At 36.2% G+C, this 21,427-nt stretch overlaps 1 protein-coding gene across 2 annotated transcripts in view; it reads left to right on the top strand.

Annotated features, from left to right (window-relative positions):
• The window catches only part of COPB2 (COPI coat complex subunit beta 2), a 31,998-nt gene that overhangs the window by 3,657 nt on the left and 6,914 nt on the right, over positions 1-21,427 (top strand). For both annotated transcript variants that reach the window (XM_003826539.5, XM_034957504.2), the window contains exons 2-15: positions 2,525-2,662; positions 6,483-6,569; positions 6,776-6,902; positions 7,761-7,909; positions 10,336-10,482; positions 11,356-11,455; positions 12,122-12,264; positions 12,518-12,717; positions 14,102-14,212; positions 16,390-16,478; positions 16,567-16,673; positions 17,647-17,790; positions 18,792-18,922; positions 19,162-19,369. In XM_003826539.5, coding sequence (XP_003826587.1) covers positions 2,525-2,662; positions 6,483-6,569; positions 6,776-6,902; positions 7,761-7,909; positions 10,336-10,482; positions 11,356-11,455; positions 12,122-12,264; positions 12,518-12,717; positions 14,102-14,212; positions 16,390-16,478; positions 16,567-16,673; positions 17,647-17,790; positions 18,792-18,922; positions 19,162-19,369 — 1,881 coding nt within the window. The remainder of the gene's footprint in view (positions 1-2,524; positions 2,663-6,482; positions 6,570-6,775; positions 6,903-7,760; positions 7,910-10,335; positions 10,483-11,355; positions 11,456-12,121; positions 12,265-12,517; positions 12,718-14,101; positions 14,213-16,389; positions 16,479-16,566; positions 16,674-17,646; positions 17,791-18,791; positions 18,923-19,161; positions 19,370-21,427) is intronic.

The following is a 21,427-nucleotide window of genomic DNA, read 5'->3' as shown; positions in this document are numbered from 1 at the left end:
CAAAAGTAACCTTAAATTTCTGTCCCATTCATGATCATCATAGAAGATCACAGCAATAAAGATTCGACAGTAACTCAACTTGCCAAATGAGCTTTTAGGTTGTGTTTAAGACATGTTGAAGGGGAAATATATTTTAAATCAGTCTTTTCTCAGCATGCCTCCTAGAGAGAATTAAGCCCACTGCCGTAAGAATCATTGTATATATTGAATTAACTTTTCTCCTAGAATGGCATTTTTTGGAGAATGGAGAAAATAGTTATTCAAATAATTATCTGTTCTGTAATTCAAAGGAAGAATTTGGCTTGAAAATGCTAGTATAAACTATTCATATTTTCTGACTTGAGAGAATGTTTTTATTTTTGTTTTAAATTTTTCCAATTCTCATTGTTTCTGTAATTTAAATCCATTAAAATATTTCAGACATTCCCATTTGTTACCAAAGGCCATCATGCATAGGGATATAACCCTTATTGATCACACATTATGTTACCTAGCATTTACTAGTATTTTTGACAAGATAAATCTACCATTTTTCTCCAAAGAACTCAATATTATGCTTTATGGTTACTAGGACTTCATGAATAACACTTCTTCAGAATATTTCCTGATATGACACTATTGACCTGGGCACAAAATTGTGATTTGTGAATATTTAAAATTCATTGGCCGGGTGCGGGGGCTCACGCCTGTAATCCTAGCACTTTGGGAGGCCGAGGCGGGCGGATCACAAGGTCAGGAGATTGAAACCATCCTGGCTAACACGGTGAAACCCCGCCTCTACTGAAAATACAAAAAATTAGCTGGGCATGGTAGCATGCACCTGTAGTCCCAGCTACTTGGGAGGCTGAGGCAGGAGAATCACTTGAACCCGGGAAGCAGAGGTTTCAGTGAGCAGAGATCAGCGCCACTGCACTCCAGCCTGGACGACAGAGCGAGACTTCGTCTCAAAAAAAAAAAAGTAAATTTATTTACTAGATAATTCTATGAACTAGAGGTTCTCAAAATGTGGTCTGCGATTCCTTAAGAGTCCCTAATACTCTTTCAGGAGGTCCACAAATTAAAATTATTTTCTTAACAGTGAGACGCTATTGGCACCTTTCACAGTGTTGATATTTGCACTGATGGTGTAAAAGTAGTGGAAGGTAAAACTGCTAGTGAAGTGACACCAAATTGTACTGTTAGTATATTCTTCATTGTGACACAGTTTTTTAAAAAGTCAGTTTCACTAAAGAATGTCATTGATGAAACAGTAAAAATGTTATTACCTCTCCACACTTGAGTATGCATCTTTTAAATTCTGTGTGGTGAAATGGGGAGTATGCATAAAGCAGTTCTACTGCATACCGAAGTATCGTAGTTGTCTCAAGGGGAAACACTTGTACCGTTTTTAAATTGTGAGCTTTACTTGAAACAATGACTGAGAAACTCTGCTTATTCAGACTTGAATATTTGGTCGACGTTTTTTAAAAACCTGAAAGAGGTTGGCTGGTCCCTGACAGTATTTGTTGCCAATGATAAAATTAAAGCTTTCAAGTGAAAGTTCGAATTTTGAAAAACTCACTGAACTTGATGGATTTCCAATGCTTAAAGGCTTATCAGTTGAAGTTGGTGGTGAAATTAGTGAATGTGTAATTTTTTTAATAAAGTATAATGATGTTGTTAGCATCTAGAAGATGTGCATAATTCAGTGAACCAGCATTTTCCAAACGATCAATGCTTAATGGTAGAAAAACATGCATGAGAGAAAGATCCATTCAAAGTATGGACTTAACCAATGGATTTTAATATAACAAAGTATAAACAGCTTGTATACGGTTGCAGATTTTACCTTGCAAGTAGCCTTTAAGAAACTACCACTTCTCGAATTTCGAAGAATTTCAAGTAATGAAAAAACTATTAAGATACTCCTCACTTTCCAACTAGGTATCTGTGAGACCAGGCATTATTTTGTAGACATTAACCAAAACAACATATCACAACATATTGAAGGCAGAAGCAGATAATGAGAAACCATCTGTCTTCTGTTAAGTCAGATTATAAAGAGTTCTGCAAAAATGTAAAATATTGCCACTCTTTTCACTAAATTTTTTGAAAACATAGTTATTTTTCATAAAAACATGTTATTTTAGTTAACGTACTGGATTTATTTTTGTTATTTGAAAATGAATTAATATATAAATATTTTAAAGTTGTCTCAGGTTTAATTTTTAACATGGTAACATGCCAATAGCTAAAACTCACATAAACAAAAGCTCTTTGGGGTCCTCAAAATGTTTAAGGACTATAAAGGAATCCTTAGAGCAAAAAGCTTGAAGACCACTGCTGTAAATCTTAAAATGTTGAATATTCTGATTTTTTTGATGTGTAAATGAAGAAATAAGTGCTTAGACTTGAAACTGTTTCAAAAGCTTAGCAAAGTAGTAGCTGAATTGTTTTGTAGGCGTCTTCATGCACTTATTTAGTTAAAATCTCAAACGTATTTTATTTGGCTTAGCAATTTAATTTTTTTAATGTTTCTTTTTAGCCACTGCGACTTGATATCAAAAGAAAGCTAACTGCTAGATCTGATCGAGTTAAGAGTGTGGATCTGCATCCTACAGAGCCATGGATGTTGGCAAGTCTTTACAATGGCAGTGTGTGTGTTTGGAATCATGAAACACAGGTAGGAATTTTTCAGGACTTTATTAGAAATAAAATACTATGTGAGACTGTGTTTATAATGAAAGAGAAGAAATACTATAACAGAATCCAGAATCTATATGCACACTGCTTTCTCAAGTTGGTGCAAAGTATTTTAAATATGAAGGAACTAACATTTATGAGGGGATAGTTTGTAGGAGAAACTGTCCTGGGTATGTTAAATACAATATTTAAATATAACAACTCTGACTTAGGTAGTATTAGCTCTTTTTTGAAATTGAGAAAACTGATGGTATTATAGAATCACTTGCTAAAGTATTTAATCGTTAGTTTTCCATTCAGTGAATACTCTATCTTAAGAATGATATCGTTAAATTTATTTTTCTCCCAGATGCCCAATATAATGATACACAGATAAATCTTTCACTCAGCCATATAGATTATATCAGGGAAATATTTATAGTCAGCTTTTGATTATACACACATCTTACAGATTGTCTGCCTGAATGCTTGACTCATTCTCTTTCACCTGAGTAAATAACATATCCTTCAAATTAGTTTGTCTCATATTTTCCAGTCTTCCTAGACTGTATTTAAGAGTACAAAGCATATAGTTAGCACTATACTATACAGTTGTGTCTACTTATATAGTAATTATCCTTAACGTCCAAAGTTCTTGAAATCCAGGTAAAATTCGCATTTGAGGAATTTAAAATGGCAAAATGGCATCAAGGAACCAAAGCCAGAAGTAAACCTAAAAACACCTTTATACTTTTATACTCACTGTAATGAAACAGAAATGACTGTACACTAAACTCATACCCTGTATTAGTCTGTTCTCACACTGCTGTAAAGAACTACCTGAGACTGGGTAATTTATGAAGGAAAGAGGTTTAATTGACTCACAGTTCCACAGGCTTAACAGGAAGCATGACTGGGAGGCCTCAGAAAACTTAAAATTTTGGCAGCAGGTGAAGGGGAAGCAAGCACCTTCTTAACATGATGGCAGGAGAGAGAGAGCAAAGTGGGAAGTGCCACACACTTTTAAACCATCAGATCTCATGAGAAGTCACTATCACGAGAACGGCAAGGGGGAAATCCACCCCCATGATCCAATCACCTCCCACCAGGGCCCTCCTCCAATTTGACATGAGATTTGGGTGGGGATACAAATCCAAACCATATCATAGTCCATCAGTGACATTTTATATAAATTAACATTTTGTTTTCTGCTGTATCTCAGTACCTATAACATTACCTGGCACATAGTAAATGCTCAATAATTATTTGTTCAACGAATGAATAATATGCATTTCACTTATCACTAGTTCAGTATTTGTGTTCTCTACAATTTCAGATCTTTATCTTGTGAATTGTTTTTGCTTTGATGCAAATAACTGTTTTTTTTTTTCCTTTTTGTTTAGTTCTTGAGATGTTTAAAATATTTCTGATTTTATGTTTAACAGATATGTTGGTGTCCTCTCTCTCTGATTATTCCTAGGGATTCCCTCTTATCAGCTACATTTACCTATCTCAGCTCTATCACTTGATCATCGTATGTTCTAAAGCCCAGGCGTACTTTTCTTATCTTTCTCTAGGCTTTATTATAATATATCTCTGCTTTATCTGCATTTCCACTTTGCCTCCTTTTTCTCTTCTATACCTTTTTCTGCCCTATGACAGGACCATCTGCTTCCCCTTTCATAATTCATCTCAGTGGTAATTTCATGTTTAATTTCCTTCTTTCCTCTAAGAATAGAGGTTCTGTGAGGACAAGGATTACCCTCATCTTATTTCCCACTGTTGGTCCAGTGCATGAGGCACTACCTGATACACTGTCAGGCTCCTGGTAGATAGTTAGTCTTTGTTGAATGATTAATCTGTCTTTGATTCTCCCTGTTATTTCCCTGTGTTTATATCACCAACAGTATTTACCACTCCTGTATTGAGAGCAAATTCTTGAGAGAGCCAAAAAGGTTTTTGGAAGTAAAAAGGTTTTTAGATGTACTTGAATTTCAAATAAGGAGATACTGTATATTCTTTGAGGTGGTACATGCAGTGGTTTAAAAAACATAGTATTTTAGGATTTGAAGCCAACTTGCTGATTAAATTATATAGGCAAGCCTTTTAACCATGCTGAGCCTCTTTATTTATCTGAAGTGAAGATGATATTATTGCCTTGCCTACATCACAGGATTGTCAAAAAGATAAAATAAAATTAGATAAAATTGTGTATGAAACCTATAAAGTACCATATAAGTATTAGTCATTAGTTATACTTTCCTAGTCTACATTGAGTATTTGTATGTATTGTGTGTGTAGCTTTTCTTACTCTTTATTTGCATCAGTCATAGCCCCTAACATGGCGTTGAACCTTGGCTATTTCTTCTGCAGCTGCTTTATTTTTACTGCTCAGCAGATCCCTGGATTTGTTGGCTCCTCCTGAGCTTTTGTGGATTTTTCTGCCGTGTTATAGATCGCATGTTCTGTCTACTCTCAGTGTCTGTATCATAGTCAGCTGGTAGTGATTCTACAGGTTGGAGTTGAAGTGCCTACTCATTCAGCCTTTGTCTAAAGAATCTTTGAACTCTGGCTTGAAAAGTCAGAGTAGGACAGTTCTTATGAACCGGTCCCTATTACTTTTTTAGTGCACACGGTTAATCAATCAGTAAGATTATATTATGTTTCTTAGTTATTTCATTTTTGTCTCTGATACAAAAAAGGATTGGAAAATGATAGTTTGACTTTCAGACTTTTAAGAACAGGCATCAAAGAAGGAGAACAAAGAGGTACCATGATCTCTGCTCTTTCTAGGAGGGTCTCTACCTTTATCCTATGTGTATAATTCCATTCTGAGCAGCTCGGAGGAACATATAAGTCACGGTGTTTTCATATTTTATTAAAAAGAAATAATAACATTTGTATGGAATCATATTGCTAAAGCATGCAAAAGAATTGTACCTTATTCATGAGTCACTTTTATGGGTTTCAATTTCAAAAAGACTGACTAGGTGCAGTGGCTCACGCCTGTAATCCCAGCACTTGGGAGGCTGAGACGGGTGGATCACTTGAGGCCAGGAGTTCGAGACCACCCTGGCCAACATGGTGAAACCCCGTCTGTACGAAAAATACAAGAATTTGCTTGGCATGGTGGTGCACACCTGTAATCCCAGCTACTTAGGTAACTGAAGCATGAGAATCACTTGAACCTGGGAGGCGGAGGTCGCAGTGAGCCAAGATTGTGCCACTGTACTGCACTTCAGCCTGGGTGACAGAGTAAGACTGTCTCAAAAAAAAAAAAAAAAAAGAAAAGAAAAAAAGAAACTAAGAGCTAATTCATTCAACAAATATTTATTACACACTAATTGTGTGCCAGCCACTGTTCTAGCCTCTGCCTATACAGTGTGAAAAATATTCCTGCCTTTGGAGAGCTTAGCAGGAAAGATTGGCACTAAACATAATTATGAGGTGCTACATTATGAAAGGGAAGTACAAGTTTCCATGGGTGGATTTTCAAGTCAGAGAGAACAAGAGCAGAGGTGAGGCTGGGAGTAGCCAAAGGTGAGGCTGGAAAAGGGAGGGAAGGGCTGGAGCACAGAGGATCTGGAATACCATCTTGTGGATATTTGCTTTCTCTTATCTTTTAAAAAGTGTTTTAATTTTGAATCTATTAAAAGATAGTTGGTCTTTTTTAAAAATTTGAATGTTGAGCTTTTATATTTTAGCCTGAGAATATACTAAAATGAGAAGTGATCTTAAAAATTGGATGTTTGAAATATAAGAGTAGATTTTGTGGTTATTTTCTTATAGCTCAATTTGTGTATTCTTGTTACATTTTAAAGACACTGGTGAAGACATTTGAAGTATGTGATCTTCCTGTTCGAGCTGCAAAGTTTGTTGCAAGGAAGAATTGGGTTGTGACAGGAGCGGTAAGTAATTAATATGAATCTCTATTCCCATTTTCTGAATTGGTCAATGATTATGTAAATTTGTTGCAGGATTTTGATTCACGATTTGTTTTGTTATTTACAGCAATGTTTTGAGGCATAGACTTTATTCCTTGAGCCTGTGATATAGTTTTTTTGTATAATTTACTTGATAACAGGGATGATGGTTTTAAAATTTCTGTTTCTAGGATGACATGCAGATTAGAGTGTTCAATTATAATACTCTGGAGAGAGTTCATATGTTTGAAGCACACTCAGACTACATTCGCTGTATTGCTGTTCATCCAACCCAGCCTTTCATTCTAACTAGCAGTGGTAAGAGATGACCTTTTTTGGTCATGTGCGTCTCTTTGGGTAATTCATTTTCATTCACTGAGACATGCTATGCTTTAACTGCTGTTATAAATATAATTCTAATTCCAAGCAGCCTTTAAACTATTTAGATCCATTACTGTGCTATTGATGCTGCTTGTGTTTGTACTATAATGAAATATCAACTGTACTTAGGATTTGTGTAATGATTGCTCCAGTTCCTGTCAGAGAAGACCTACAAGTCTAGATGTTTAAACATCTGCTGAACAGAAAGGTCATTTACATGTTGATGAGTGAGTTTTTGGCAGATTGCCATAGACCCTATTCAGTTCAATCTTTATATTCAAACTAGTTTGCTCCTTGGTATTGTGTATAAATAGTAAACCTCTTGGAGGACTGGAAAAAGAAGTAGCACTGAATTAGTAATAGCTCTTTGAAATGTTTTTAAATTAAAAATTGAGAAGTAATTAAAAACTTTTTAAAAACCAATCTTGTGAGGGCAAATGCTTGTTCTCTACATAGTCATTGCTATCACTATTCAGTCATGCTTAGATTCTAATCAAACTTATATTACTCTTTGGCCATTCTTTAATGCCCACTGAATTTTTAAGTTTTTTCAGAGAATTATTATATTTTCTATTTCTAATCTATTTTATTTATTTTATCTCCACTTTTCTGTAGAGAGTTAAATTTATTTTTAAGATAAATAAGCATTTTGAAAACTCTATTTGGTTTTGATTCTATTTCTGTAAGTCATGGATTATATGGTTTGTGTTAGGTTTGCTTCTTCTAAAGACTGTGTCTTAGTTATGAAGTGAAAAAATAGAATTACAACTAACTTGAGACTTTCTTTTGGCCTAGATGACATGCTTATTAAGCTCTGGGACTGGGATAAAAAATGGTCTTGCTCACAAGTGTTTGAAGGACACACCCATTATGTTATGCAGATTGTGATCAACCCCAAAGATAACAATCAGTTTGCCAGTGCCTCTTTGGACAGGACTATCAAGGTAGGGCATCCACATTTTGTGTCGGTTATCATTATTAGTGAACTATACTTGCCTTAGGTGTTTTACTGTTGACTGGTCAGAAATGTACCCATCTTAAAAATTTTTCTCAAAAGCCTGTTTTGAAGTCAAAATAGGATTTCTCATTTTAATCCAAATGACATGTTCTGTTTAGAAAAATATTGTGGCAACTCAGTGCTCTTAATGAGGAGCGTTTTTCTGTGTGGAGGCAGCATGTTATAAAAATTTTTTAGCCTTTGGAAACCCAGAATAAGAAAAATGCCAGTATCTTTTTAGGATACTACTGTCCTCTCCTTTTAGTATTCATTGTTGACTTCTGCTCTTCGTTCATCTATTTTACATTTAAATTCCATATGCCTCTATTCTCTCTTTCTTACTCCATTTTACCACACTGCTGTCTGTTATCTTTCTGAAACAGTTCCTGATCTAAGGATAAAGTCCAAATGCCTTAGTGTGGAATACAAGGATTTCCAGGACTAGCCTGGGCTAATATTGTGCGACATCTCCTAAAACCCTGGTCTACTCACCGTCCTCTAGAGAGGCTATGAATGTTCACAAAACCTTACTTCATTGAACTGTTCCATCTGCCTGCACTTCTCTTTATTTTCCTGTTTTGATATATTTTCCTCCGGAGAATTACTCAGCTTTTAAGGTTTAGCACAAATATTTACTCTTGAGAACCTCTTGTCAGACATCCACTTCACCTCTAGACAGAGCCAGTTATGCTTATCCCATCTCTCCCATTGCTTTTTGCCTCTGTTTCAGCCTTTCTCAGATTGAATTATTATTACACGTTTTTGGAAATCTTTATCCCCTGAAATACTGGATTTGGGGGATAGAAACTGTGTCACTCCCTTTCCCCAGCCATTCGATAGCAAACAGCAAAGTGCCTTACCTGACCTAGATGCTTAATACATGTTGCAGTGAGGGCAATCATGCTCCTTTTTTTTTATCATAATATTTAAAATATTTCCATGCCAGGCACGGTGGCTCATGCCTGTAATCCCAGCACTTTGGGAGACCAAGGCAGGTGGATCACAAGGTCAGGAGATCGAGACCATCCTGGCTAACACGGTGAAACCCCGTCTCTACTAAAAATACAAAAAATTAGCTGGGTGTGGTGGCGGGCGCTTGTAGCCCCAGCTACTCGGGAGGCTGAGGCAGGAGAATGGCATGAACCTGGGAGGCAGAGCTTGCAGTGAGCCGAGATTGCGCCACTGCACTCCAACCTGGGGGACAGAGCGAGACTCCATCTCAAATAAATAAATAAATTAATTAATTAATTAAAATATTTCCATATGCATTGACTTAAAATAAATTAACTTTTGCTTACATGTTTGCTTTCACCTATATAAAACACTGTTAGTAGTTTTCCTTTATGTAAAATGTTATGTGTCTGAATATCTTAGGGTTTTGACCTTAGCTATTTTGCCTTTGATTGGATTATCCTTGCTTTTGACATAGATTAACTTTGAAATTAGTTGTAAACTTTTTTTTTACTAATTTAGGTTTATCTTGAGAACAATAATTGTCTTATCTTCAGTTCCAATAAAGTTTATTTTATACAGTAATTGATAAACATTTGTTACACGTTTATACTCCCCACAGGGCCTCCCATATAATAGGCACTCAATAAATATTTGTAAAGATAAAGCTTAATTCTGTGCTGTGGTAATTTTTAACAATTTTCTACACTTTAAATTTGTAATTAGGCAGTAATTTTCTCCTTTTAATAGGCCTTTATTTTTATTTATTTATTTATGTATTTTTGAGTTACGGTCTGTGTTGCCTAGGCTGGAGTGCAGTGGCATGATCACAGCTCACTGTAACCTCAAACTTCTGGGCTAAAGCGATCCTCCTGCCTCAGCCTCCTGAGTTGTTAGGACTACATGCGTGTGCCTTCATGCCCAGCTAATTTTTTACTTTTTACTTTTTTGTAGAGACAAGGTCTTGCTGTGTTGTCCAGGTTGGTCTTGAGCTCTTGGGCTCAAGTGATAACTTCCATCTCGGCCTCCTAAAGTGCTGGGATTACAGGTGTGAGCCACCACACCCAGCAACTTTTAATATATCTTACTAAATCTACTTTCATGAGCTGTATATTAAATCTATAATAAAATAATTTCATAACATCTAGATTCCTGGGCGTCACTGTGGATTGACTGAATTATAATCTCTAGAGATAAAGCCTGGAAATTGGCACTTCTTTTAAAGAATGCCATAGTGATTTTGTTCCCTGAAAATTCAAGTAAAATGAGAAAGAACAAAAACCAAACAGGATAAAAAATAAAATTTGATAGCTCTTCTCTCCTGGGCTTTGGCATTTTACATAATGTGTCAGAAATATGGTGGATTTGCCTTTTGAAAAGCAAGGCCCCATATTGACTGGCCGATGCTCTTTCTCTCTGCAGGTGTGGCAGTTGGGCTCTTCGTCACCAAACTTCACTTTGGAAGGACATGAGAAAGGCGTGAATTGCATTGATTACTACAGTGGTGGGGACAAGCCATACCTCATTTCAGGTGCAGATGACCGTCTTGTTAAAATATGGGATTATCAGGTACAGTTTTTCATAACCTTACTTCCATATGTTAGATATGTTTCTTATTATTTCTTATAGGACAGTTAAGACTTGGGTTGTTGAAAACTGTTCACAGCATAATAACTTAAGGTATCAGTATTTGCACCTAAACTGTGTTCCCAGAATTCTCCATAAAAATGAAAACAATGCATATCAAGATTTTAAAAATAAAATACCAACATGTTCATATTTCATTTCATAATTGCATTTAGAAATTTTAACATTTTAATGTTGAATTATCCTCCATAATCTTCTAGACTTCTATTCATTTTTGTAAGCTAGCAGATCAACAATTACCAACCATTTTGCCAAATCGTACTCTTGTAAACCTAGTTATGAATTCTTGTTAACATGCTTCCTATCTCTAAGATTTTCCTATATTTTGATATTTTTGTTTTCCACATCAAAAGTTCCCATAAGCAATTAATAAAATGAGGCCTAGAAAGTCAGTTTTTCCTTGAAACATTTTCAGATTTGTACTTAAATCCAGAATAAAAATATTAAAGGCTAAAGCAGCACTGTCTACTTAGCCAGTGATGGTAGGTATGAGTTTTAAGGGGGAAATCTATTATCCTGAGAATTTGGGGGAATAATATTCAGACAAAAGCCTTCTTGGGTTTTTTCCCCTTCTTTAAATATGATAGTTACATTTACATTTATTTTACAAAGTAATTAGATAAAATATTCGTATATACAACAAGATCATCCTATTTCAAAAATTTTTGTATTGGATATTATTTAGATTTTCATGACTGCTATCATTTATAATGTATCTGTACACTGAGAAAATTAAGGGCGGGCTGGTTACATGTTTTTCATTAATAAAACATGTTTTCTATGTCTTAATTACAGAATAAAACATGTGTGCAGACACTGGAAGGACATGCCCAAAATGTGTCTTGTGCCAGCTTTCATCCTGAGTTGCCAATCATTATCACAGGTTCAGAAGATGGTAAGTTAGAAGGGTATGTTTATTCCTATGCTGGTAACTACTCAGTGGGCATTTAAAGCAAGTAATGTCTCTGCATTATAATTGTAGGTTTGCAAGGATTTTGATATTTTTATTAAAGTACCAGACTTAAGCTATGAAAGAGTAAAGGGGCATTATTTTCATCATCATCATCATCATCATCATTCTCATGTATTTTGATTCTGTCACTTAAATAAGAGGACCGTCAGCTGTCCTAAAGAAAAACTGAAAAAGCATGTGCTTTGGAGTCAAACAAACCTGGGTTCAAAATCAGGCTCTGTTACGTCATGAATGTGTGTTTGGGCAAATTATGAAATGGAAACATATATATCTGCTTCATAGAATTATAGTGAGAAGAAATCGTGGGTAGAAAGCATCTGGCACATAGGAAACACTTTACCCAGGAAATCCTGTTATTATTTCATGTTTAAAATCGTAATTCTTAGTTTTTGTTTCTTATATGTTGTGTGTTATGTTTATGTTGCTTTTAAAAATCATTTAAAGACAGTAGATAAAAAAAATTGGTCATTAAGCTGCCAGGAAGTGTTATCTGTTTGAATAGAAAGACTTCTATGGGTCTCTTTCACCTGACACAGTTTATTGTCGGATGTTTGTATCAAAAGGGAGTATTTACATTGTTCTTTTTAGGAACAGTACGTATTTGGCATTCAAGCACCTACCGGCTTGAGAGCACACTGAATTATGGAATGGAGAGGGTATGGTGCGTGGCCAGTCTAAGAGGGTCAAACAATGTCGCTTTGGGCTATGATGAAGGGAGCATCATTGTTAAGGTAATTATACTATCCCTCTCAGTAGGTGGACATAGGCAAAACCATTTTCTTTGTATTTTAGTACTGTCATCTTCCAAGTAACCAGTTTTATAAAACTGGCACTTCTTTCATTAAGTACTAGACATTAAGCAATGAAGATTTAAAGTGGAAGAAAGGAAATGGAGCTCTCTTTTAGGTGAAAAAAATAATCTGTTTTGTTTTGGTTTTATTCATTTTCCTTTTCATTGCTGAGAGCTATTTTTCTTTCTTTCAGCTTGGTCGGGAGGAACCTGCCATGTCCATGGATGCCAATGGAAAGATAATTTGGGCCAAGCATTCAGAAGTCCAGCAGGCCAACCTAAAAGCAATGGGAGATGCTGAAATTAAAGATGGTGAAAGATTGCCACTGGCAGTAAAGGATATGGGCAGTTGTGAAATATACCCTCAGACTATTCAGCACAATCCTAATGGGCGGTAAGCCATCACCAAAATTTGTCCCTCAGCTTCTGTGTATGTTAGAACAGGTTTGCAGATCCACAGTCCACTCTTGCCCTGTGGTTGGCATCTCTAATCATTCCTCAATGTGCTTTTGCCCTGGCCTCACAATCCTCAACACAGCTGCAGGCAGCCATGCCACTTGATCAAGTTGGCACAAAAGATGGAGCATGTTTCCCATCTGGACTTGTTCTATACCACACAATTTTGAATAGTTAAATAGTACTGTTTCCTGTTATTTCGCATGCATTGAGTTTGTGTTTTTGTGTGCTCCTTTGAGGGCAAGGAGTATGTCTTATGCTGAGACTTAGTAGGTGCCCTCTCTAAATGCTTGCTGACTCATTGCTCTTTCATGAAGAAAACCTGACTCTGAGATATGTGTCTTTTGAAAAAGTTTTGGGATTGATAATAATTCTGTTTCTTATTTGTAATTTGAACTGTCAGTTGAATTTCTCCCTTAAGATTTGTAAGTCACCAAACATCTTGTGAGAGAGGAGTTTCTAGCACAGTGAAGTCTAAACCTGTGGAGCTTTAAAATTATTTTACAGCAGGTCTGGGCATCTTATAATGCTGTGCTGAGTATTGAAAAAGACAAAAGATATAAACCAAGTATGCCGCCTAGTTCAGTAAATGGTATCCATAATTATTTGTAATATAATTGTCTTATAAAGGTTAAGAATGCATTATGCATATTTCCCTTAATATCGTAAAACATTCTTGGCTGTAAGTTTTGCCTTTGGCAGTCTTTTGATACCAGCCTTTACAGTGTTATAAACAACTTTAAAGATAGTTGTCTTATGTCCATTGGGAAAATTTTAGTTGACTCTGCAGCATTCTGTTTTCTCATTATTTAAATGTTAAAATATCCTCTGTATTTTGCTGAATTTAACAGTCTTTAAAACCTGGAGTGAGATATTTTTATTCATTTGAATGATCAGCTTTAAAATGAAGATAGTCTTTGTAATAATATAGTGCCTTCCTGTGGTATAAATGTCATGAGCAAAGTTCTAGGCATCTTGGTGCTCAACAAATACTGGTTGAATAATTGGAATCCTCCTCCTTTGCATTTCCAGCCATTCTCACCTTCCTGCCTCCAGTTACCTTTATTTATGAGAAGACCATTCCAATAACATTTCAGCAGTAATGCCATATTCATAATTTCCTTTTCAATTTGTTGGCTAGAATTTTTTTTGTAACTTTGTATTCAAAGAAATGTATAACTTTTAAAAGATGTTAAATTGTAATAATGAACTAAATAACATTTGTTATTAGAATTCTTTTACCATAACATGAATTATTGTTTCTTAACTTCTACATGTCTTTGGTCCTCTGTACTTCCCTCCCTGGCTTCTGTGATTTCTAGGTTTGTGGTGGTGTGTGGTGATGGGGAGTATATCATCTACACAGCAATGGCATTGAGAAACAAGAGCTTTGGATCTGCTCAGGAGTTTGCATGGGCCCACGATTCTTCAGAGTAAGTTTTGATTGTATGATAGCCAGCATGCCCTGATTGCAGATGTGTTGTGTGCTGCTTGAAGACTCTCAAGGCTTGATGCGGGCTGTGATTCTCCGTGTTAAAAAACAGTTCTCACCAGAGCTGTCCATTGGAAGATGAGAGTCAGAGGTGACTGTATAGCATGAGCCGTCTTTGTGCTTTCTTTGTTCTGTGTTGAGCTGGCTCACTCAAGCTGATATAATAATTCCATTTAATTGGGGACCCAGCACCCATTTCTTTGATGGAGCCCATGGCAGGACCTGGTGCTTTATGGGCTTAAGGCACAGTAGACCCTCATGTCTGCCTTGGCAGGCTTTGGCATGCCCTCCCTGTGTTGTAGTGTCCTGAGGTTCTACTGCCCCTTTATGAGCTACTTGGGAGTGATGTTGTGGTTTGGTCATTTTGATGAGAAATTTATTAAATCTTTTTTAAAACTTATTTTCTGTGATAGTACCCACTGCCCATTCTTAACAAATTTCTGTCTGAATTCAGAATGTTCATAAAATGTTCTCATTAAAAGCAGGAAAGATCATTTAACTCTGACTTTTTTACTAGTCGTTGGCTCTGGTTCCTTTTTGATTCCTGTTTAATGCATGTAATAAACATTAGGGGTTTAGTGTTTTCAGACCACACAACTGAATTACATTTTCACAGTTTTTTTAGTTTTGTTTGCCCCACATTTTATGTTGCATCTTGCCCCCAACAGTGGGGTAACTTAAGCCAGCGTTGTGTAATAAGATACATTTTTAAAACTGTTACAACAGTAAGATTTATTGAGAGGTATGGAATTGTTCTGATCTTTTCATAAATTTCCTAAATACACATATACATACAGTTCTGTGTATTCAAAGGTAATGTGTTATCTTAAGCAAAATTATAGTTGATGAATTGCCTTCTCTCAGCACACCTCTTCCTCTATTTTGATAGTTCCTTTTTTTCAGCTCTATCCAGCCAAGACCTTGCTCAGCATCTTTCCTGTCCTGAGCAAAGCCCTCATCACATCACTTCCTCAGACAATCTTAAATATCCAGTGATAGCCACAGCTCCTTTTTTCAAGGCAGACGCCTGAATATAAGCAGTTGTTGCTGATGATGGCTGATTAATGAGCCATTTGTCACAGTTTTTATAATTTAAATCGCCCTTATTGAGGTATAATTTACAGAAGACAGAATGTACCACTTAATTGTACAGCGGTCCCCCCATCTGTGGTTTCCCTTCCTGCAGTTTTAGTTGCCCACAGTCAACTGTGTTCCAAAAATATTAAGTGGAAAAGTCCAGAAATAAACAACTCATAAGTTTTAAATTGCCCAGTGTTCTGAGTTGCATGGTGAAATCTTGAGCCATCCTACCTGGGACGTGAATCATCCCTTTGTCTAGCATATCCACATTGTATATGCTGCCCACCTCTTACATTATAGGAAAAAACATAGTGTATATAGGGTTCAGTACTATCTGAGGTTTCAGGCATCCATTGGGGCTTAGAACGTATCCCCCATGGATAAGGGAGGACTACTGTTCATGTCAGTAGATTTGGGCAAATGTATGTAATCCGTAACCACTAACACAATCAAATTATAGAACATTTCTATCATCCCCGCAAAATCCCCTTGTTTCCATTAACAGTCTGTCCATACCCCCCATCCACCCATTCCCCAGTCCCAGGCAAACACTGATGAGTGCACTTTGTCACTATATAGATTAGAGTTGTCTTTGGAGTTTCATATAAATGGAATCATACAGTATGTACTCTTGAGTCTAGCATCTTTTGTTCAGTATAATGTTTTTGAGATTCATCCATATTCTTGCCTGGATCAGTAATTGGTTTCTTTATTTGCAGAGTAGCATTCCATTATATGAATATACGATAATTTGTTTAATCATTCACCTATGGGGGACATTTGGGTCATTTTCAGTTTCTAAAGTGGTTTGTAAGCCCTAGTAATTCATGTCATACACAGTATAAAACCCTTTCATCATTTGTCCAACTGTAAGGAGTTCTCTGATCTCTTAGGAAAACAGTACATCAGATAATCTTCAAATATTTATTTTATATTTTTGCATAATTACTGAAAAATATTTGAAGATATTTCCAACATTTGGTAGAATTATGATTTAGTATATAACATGTTATGTTTGCCTTCCCTTTTTTCTCCCAGGTATGCAATAAGAGAGAGCAACAGCATTGTAAAGATATTTAAGAACTTTAAGGAAAAAAAATCATTTAAACCAGATTTTGGAGCAGAAAGTGAGTGTGATCTACGTATGATACATTTTTAAATTCTTTGTAATGGCTCAAAAATGCCTAAGCAAAACTCTTTTTATGTTCCCTTTAGGTATCTACGGCGGCTTCTTATTGGGAGTCAGATCTGTAAATGGCTTAGCCTTCTATGACTGGGACAACACAGAACTCATACGAAGAATTGAAATTCAGCCCAAACATGTGAGTTTCCCCTCCATTGTTGTTTTTGGAATATTTATTTTTGTGATGAGTTCTGGGTCCCTAAGGCCAAGAAGTGTCTTTTGTACCCTGCTCTCCCTCTTCGATTATCAAAAGCCATTTAAAATATAAAACAGCACTTAGAATTTAAATAACTTCTTATACTTTTGAAATACACATTGTCTATGGCCTCATTAGGATACAACAATCCTGATTTTCTGAGCAATTGGAGGTAAGTGGCAGTGCCATTTTGACAGGAAAAAAGCATGCTTTGAGAACAAGAAGTCAGAGAATTCTTGACTTGGAAATGCCTTCTTCCACATAGTTCAGAAAACCTTTTCATACATTTTGATGATAGCTGCTTGAACTTGAGGTGACCATCTCCAGTGACAAAGTGTTTACCTTTAGAACTGCCCGCTGCTTTGACAGTTTTCACTGTCAGGAGATTATCTTTGGAAACAAACCAGCTTTTCTGGGGTCTGGTTCTAGAGCATGCATCCTCAGTGGGTGTAAACATTGACTTGGGGGCTTACTCTTTATGAATAAAGCATAGCTATACATATGTATATGCATTATATATGTATATCTGTGGTATTAAAATTTCATTGGGGGAGGTGATTAGAAAAATGTCCAGAAAGACTTCTAGGGAGGGTGGGTGAAAATGAAAAAAATAAAAAAGGTGATAAACACTGTTCTAGAGCAAGAGGGAATAGGCTACTGGTCCTCTGTGTAGCACATTCAGTGTTTACTGACAGCTCTCCTTTCCTGTCTCCGTTTGGTCTTTCCATTGCTAGGCTAAATAGCATAGCCACATAATAGCTGGCCACCCTCCCAAATAATGCCACATAAAATTGTTAAGTGAATACTTATCATCTTGATATAAGAAGGTAAATGTTGTAAGAAACCCAAGTATGTGCAGTTTGTCATATCCACTCAGAAATCCAAATCTGTTGTCTATGATTTTGTTGTGTTGCAGATTTTCTGGTCTGACTCTGGAGAGCTAGTCTGTATTGCTACTGAGGAATCATTTTTTATCCTTAAGTATCTGTCAGAAAAAGTCTTGGCTGCACAGGAAACACATGAGGGAGTTACGGAAGATGGCATTGAAGATGCCTTTGAGGTAATTGCATCAGCACAACTTTCGCTTTTAGCTTTGTTTTCAAATGATTTATATTCTTACAACAGACTTTACTGATTTTAACATTTCGTTATAAATTAGGTGTAGGGAGACAGCATTTAAGGATTTCTGGTGAAATGTGAAAAATTAAAATCGTAACTCATAGATCAAAATTTAAAATAAATATGTTTAAAAGAAATGTGTACTTTGATTTTAAGAATTCTTTAGACTTACTTTGATATCTTTCAGTAAAGAAATTATAGTTGTTTTGGTCCTAAGACTATTTAGTCAGTGATTTAAATGAGCTCCCAAATGGTAAATCATTTATTATGCAGATGTCCTAGATTTTGTGAAATACTTAATATTTCATTGTCATGTTATGAAGGGTCTAAGTTTAGATCAGTATTCTTTTATATCATGATTTTGACCCAACAATGAGATTTCACATTACAAATACTAATCTAGGAATCTGTTCTGTGTTTTTTTTGTTTTTTTTCTGTTTTGAGCCTAAGGGTTATATTGAGTAGGAATCTGTTCTTAAATGAAGAAAGAAATTCCAGCGGGGCGCAGTGGCTCACACCTATAATCCCAGCACTTTGGGAGGCCGAGGTGGGCAGATCACTTGAGGTCAGGAGTCTAAGACCAGCCTGGCCAGCATGGTGAAACCCTGTCTCTACAAAAAACATAAGAATTAGCCAGGCATGGTGGCGGGCGCCTGTAATCCCAGATACTTGGGAGGCTGAGGCAGGAGAATCACTTGAATCCGGGAGGTAGAAGTTGGCAGTGAGCAGAGGTTACACCACTGTACTACAGCCTGGGCAACAGAGACTTCATCTCAAAAAAAAAAAAAAAAAAATTCCAAGGAAAATTTTTTTTTTCTAGAAATAGGAAGGATTTTACTTTGCATTCCTTATTCTACCATATCACCCTCAGATATATTCAGCTTTTTATTGAGAGATTTCTGATGTTGGATAAAGTAATTATCTTTATTTTTCTTTCTGTAGGTTCTTGGTGAGATTCAGGAAATTGTGAAAACAGGGCTTTGGGTAGGCGATTGCTTCATTTACACAAGTTCTGTGAACAGATTAAATTATTATGTTGGAGGAGAAATAGTCACCATTGCCCACTTGGACAGGTACCTGAGTATCATTTTGCATTTGTCCTAAATTTTAAAGTGTGTTTAGAAAAATCTGTTGCTGGCTTGTAGCAATGATAGGCTGATTTTTCAGTGTTATAGTTTTAGTAGGTTGCCTGTTGTTAACCAAAATTGTGTCAATCAAATGGGAAGGTTTTGAGCAAGAGGGAGATTGGCGGGGTGTGTGTTTGTGTAATTGCAGATTTGAATTTCTAACTTGGTTTCTGTTTCTTTTATAGGACGATGTATCTCCTAGGCTACATTCCTAAAGACAACAGGCTTTATCTGGGGGATAAAGAATTGAACATCGTTAGCTATTCCCTGCTGGTTTCAGTCCTGGAATACCAGACAGCTGTCATGCGGAGGGACTTCAGCATGGCTGATAAGGTCCTTCCTACCATTCCAAAAGAACAGAGGACCAGAGTTGCACACTTTTTGGAAAAGCAGGTAAGAGGTTTTGTTTTTTTCTTTTTGTTTTTTAAAACTTGCAATTTGAAAGCAAATTAGTATGGAGTTGAAAAACTTTATTTCTTAATTGCCAACTGATTTCCTGTGGCAATAGAATTTCTCCTGTGAGTTTAAGGCACTTATTACAGCACATGATACACCCTTCTTACACTCTTCCTTCTCCTTTCTCAGTGCCCCCTTTAAATGTTGGAGGTGATTTTCAGTCTTACCTTTCTGTGCACCTCTTTTCCAGTCTCCTGATATTTTCATTTCTACACTGCATTTTTAGCTTTATCCCATCTGCTTTTTAAAAAAATATGATTAAAATACATATAAAATGTACCATGACATGACTTTTTCTTATGTAGTGTTTTTTAAGCAAAGTTACATATGTGCAAAGCATAAAGTAAGTTTTGCAAAGCTTAAGAAAAAAGTCAGCCCTCCCTCCTTTTTGCTTCCTACTCCCTAGAGGTAATTATTTTATCTAATTCTTTTGGTATTTATTTCCATATCTCTAAATAACTTGAGGTATAGCAGTTTCTTCATTTCTTAGCTTTAGGCATTTCTTGTGACTTCCCCCTCTGTAGAAGATGAGAATTTCGCCTTCTTTCATTCCCCTGCGTCTACCACATACATGCCACTTTCCTATCCTTTATCTCTCAGAATAGTTCTAATTTTGATTGATCACTACTCAAATGTTTACATTATTATGGCTATGTAATCACTGCTCACAGGTGAACCATGTAGCATATTATCTAGCTTTCCTTTCCTGCAATTGTTTGTTTTCCCTAGAGTTTATAATTGTCTTTTTCCCCCCTTTGCTTAATTTTCTATGTACCTGTGGTTAATTCTCCCTGGACTTTGCTGGTTCTCCAGAGTTCCTGAAGATCTCCTTTCAGTTTGCTTAGTCTCCTTCAGACTGCACTGGTTTTCCTGCTCTCATCATGGATTTCCCCTCACCATCATGTTGGGGCTTCCTTTGCTTCTGTCCTGTCGGATCCATTGTTTCTTATACCCCTATCTCCTTTCCTGCTTTGCTCCCTCATTTTAGGGGAACATGCCCTTCAGCAATTTCCTGAGAAAAGGGTTGTTAATGGGAGATAAATTGTTTTGTGACTTTGAATATCTGAAAGTGCCATTGTTCTACCCTAAAACATATTCAACCATTTAACTGGTATATAATTGTTGGAGGTAATTTTCTCTCAGAATTTTGAAGGCATTGTTCCATTGCCTTGTAGTTATTGTTGAAGTCTAAAGCCATTTTTATTCCTCATTCTTAGTACATGACCTGGTTTTTCTCTGTGGAAACTTTCTGAATGTCGTCTCTGTTGTACTGAAATGTTATAATCATGGTAGGCCTTGGTAGGAATCAGTTTTCATTAATTCTGCCAGTTATTAGATGAGCTTTTTTAATGGGAAACTTATGTCCTACATTTCTGAAGGATTTTCATGAATCGTTCTATGGTGATATCCTTCCTTTGTTTTCTGTATTCTGTCTTTCTGGAATTGTTCATGTTGTATGTCCTGCACTGATTTTCCTATTCTCTTTTAAAATCTTATTGTTTATAGATAAAAGTTTCTCGTATCTTTCTTACAGATATGAATGATATATTTCTGTTTTTAGATTTTGAAGTTTTCTCTTCCCCCTATATGGTATGCTTCCTTCACGTTCCTTTTATTGCTTCATTTTGATCGGCATCTTTGCTGTTAGTGATTTTCCTCAAGTATCTGAGGTCCTTGGGCCCTCATTTAAGAGTGAAGGTACAAGAAACAGATCAGAAGGTCTGAATTTGTGGGTGGGGCATATTGGGTTTGGATTTCACAATATCTGGTGTGGTTGGCCCATTTGATTAGGGAGTCTCAATGTCAGTATCTTTAGCCAATGAATTTTTGATGACTTTCCATTTATGTAATGAATTTAACAAGCACTTAACAATGTGCTAGGCACTGTTCCTGCTGACATGTAGCCTTCATGGAGTTGACATTTTAGTATTTTTAAGTCTTTTCCCTTGGGCTCAGTAGATTTTACTGAAAAGCTCCCCAGTCACCATCATTCTG

Source organism: Pan paniscus, chromosome 2, assembly GCF_029289425.2.
Source record: "Pan paniscus chromosome 2, NHGRI_mPanPan1-v2.0_pri, whole genome shotgun sequence".
Classification (NCBI taxonomy): Eukaryota; Metazoa; Chordata; class Mammalia; order Primates; family Hominidae; genus Pan; species Pan paniscus.
Note: the sequence above shows the minus strand (reverse complement) of the source record. Positions and strands in the feature narration are given on the sequence as shown.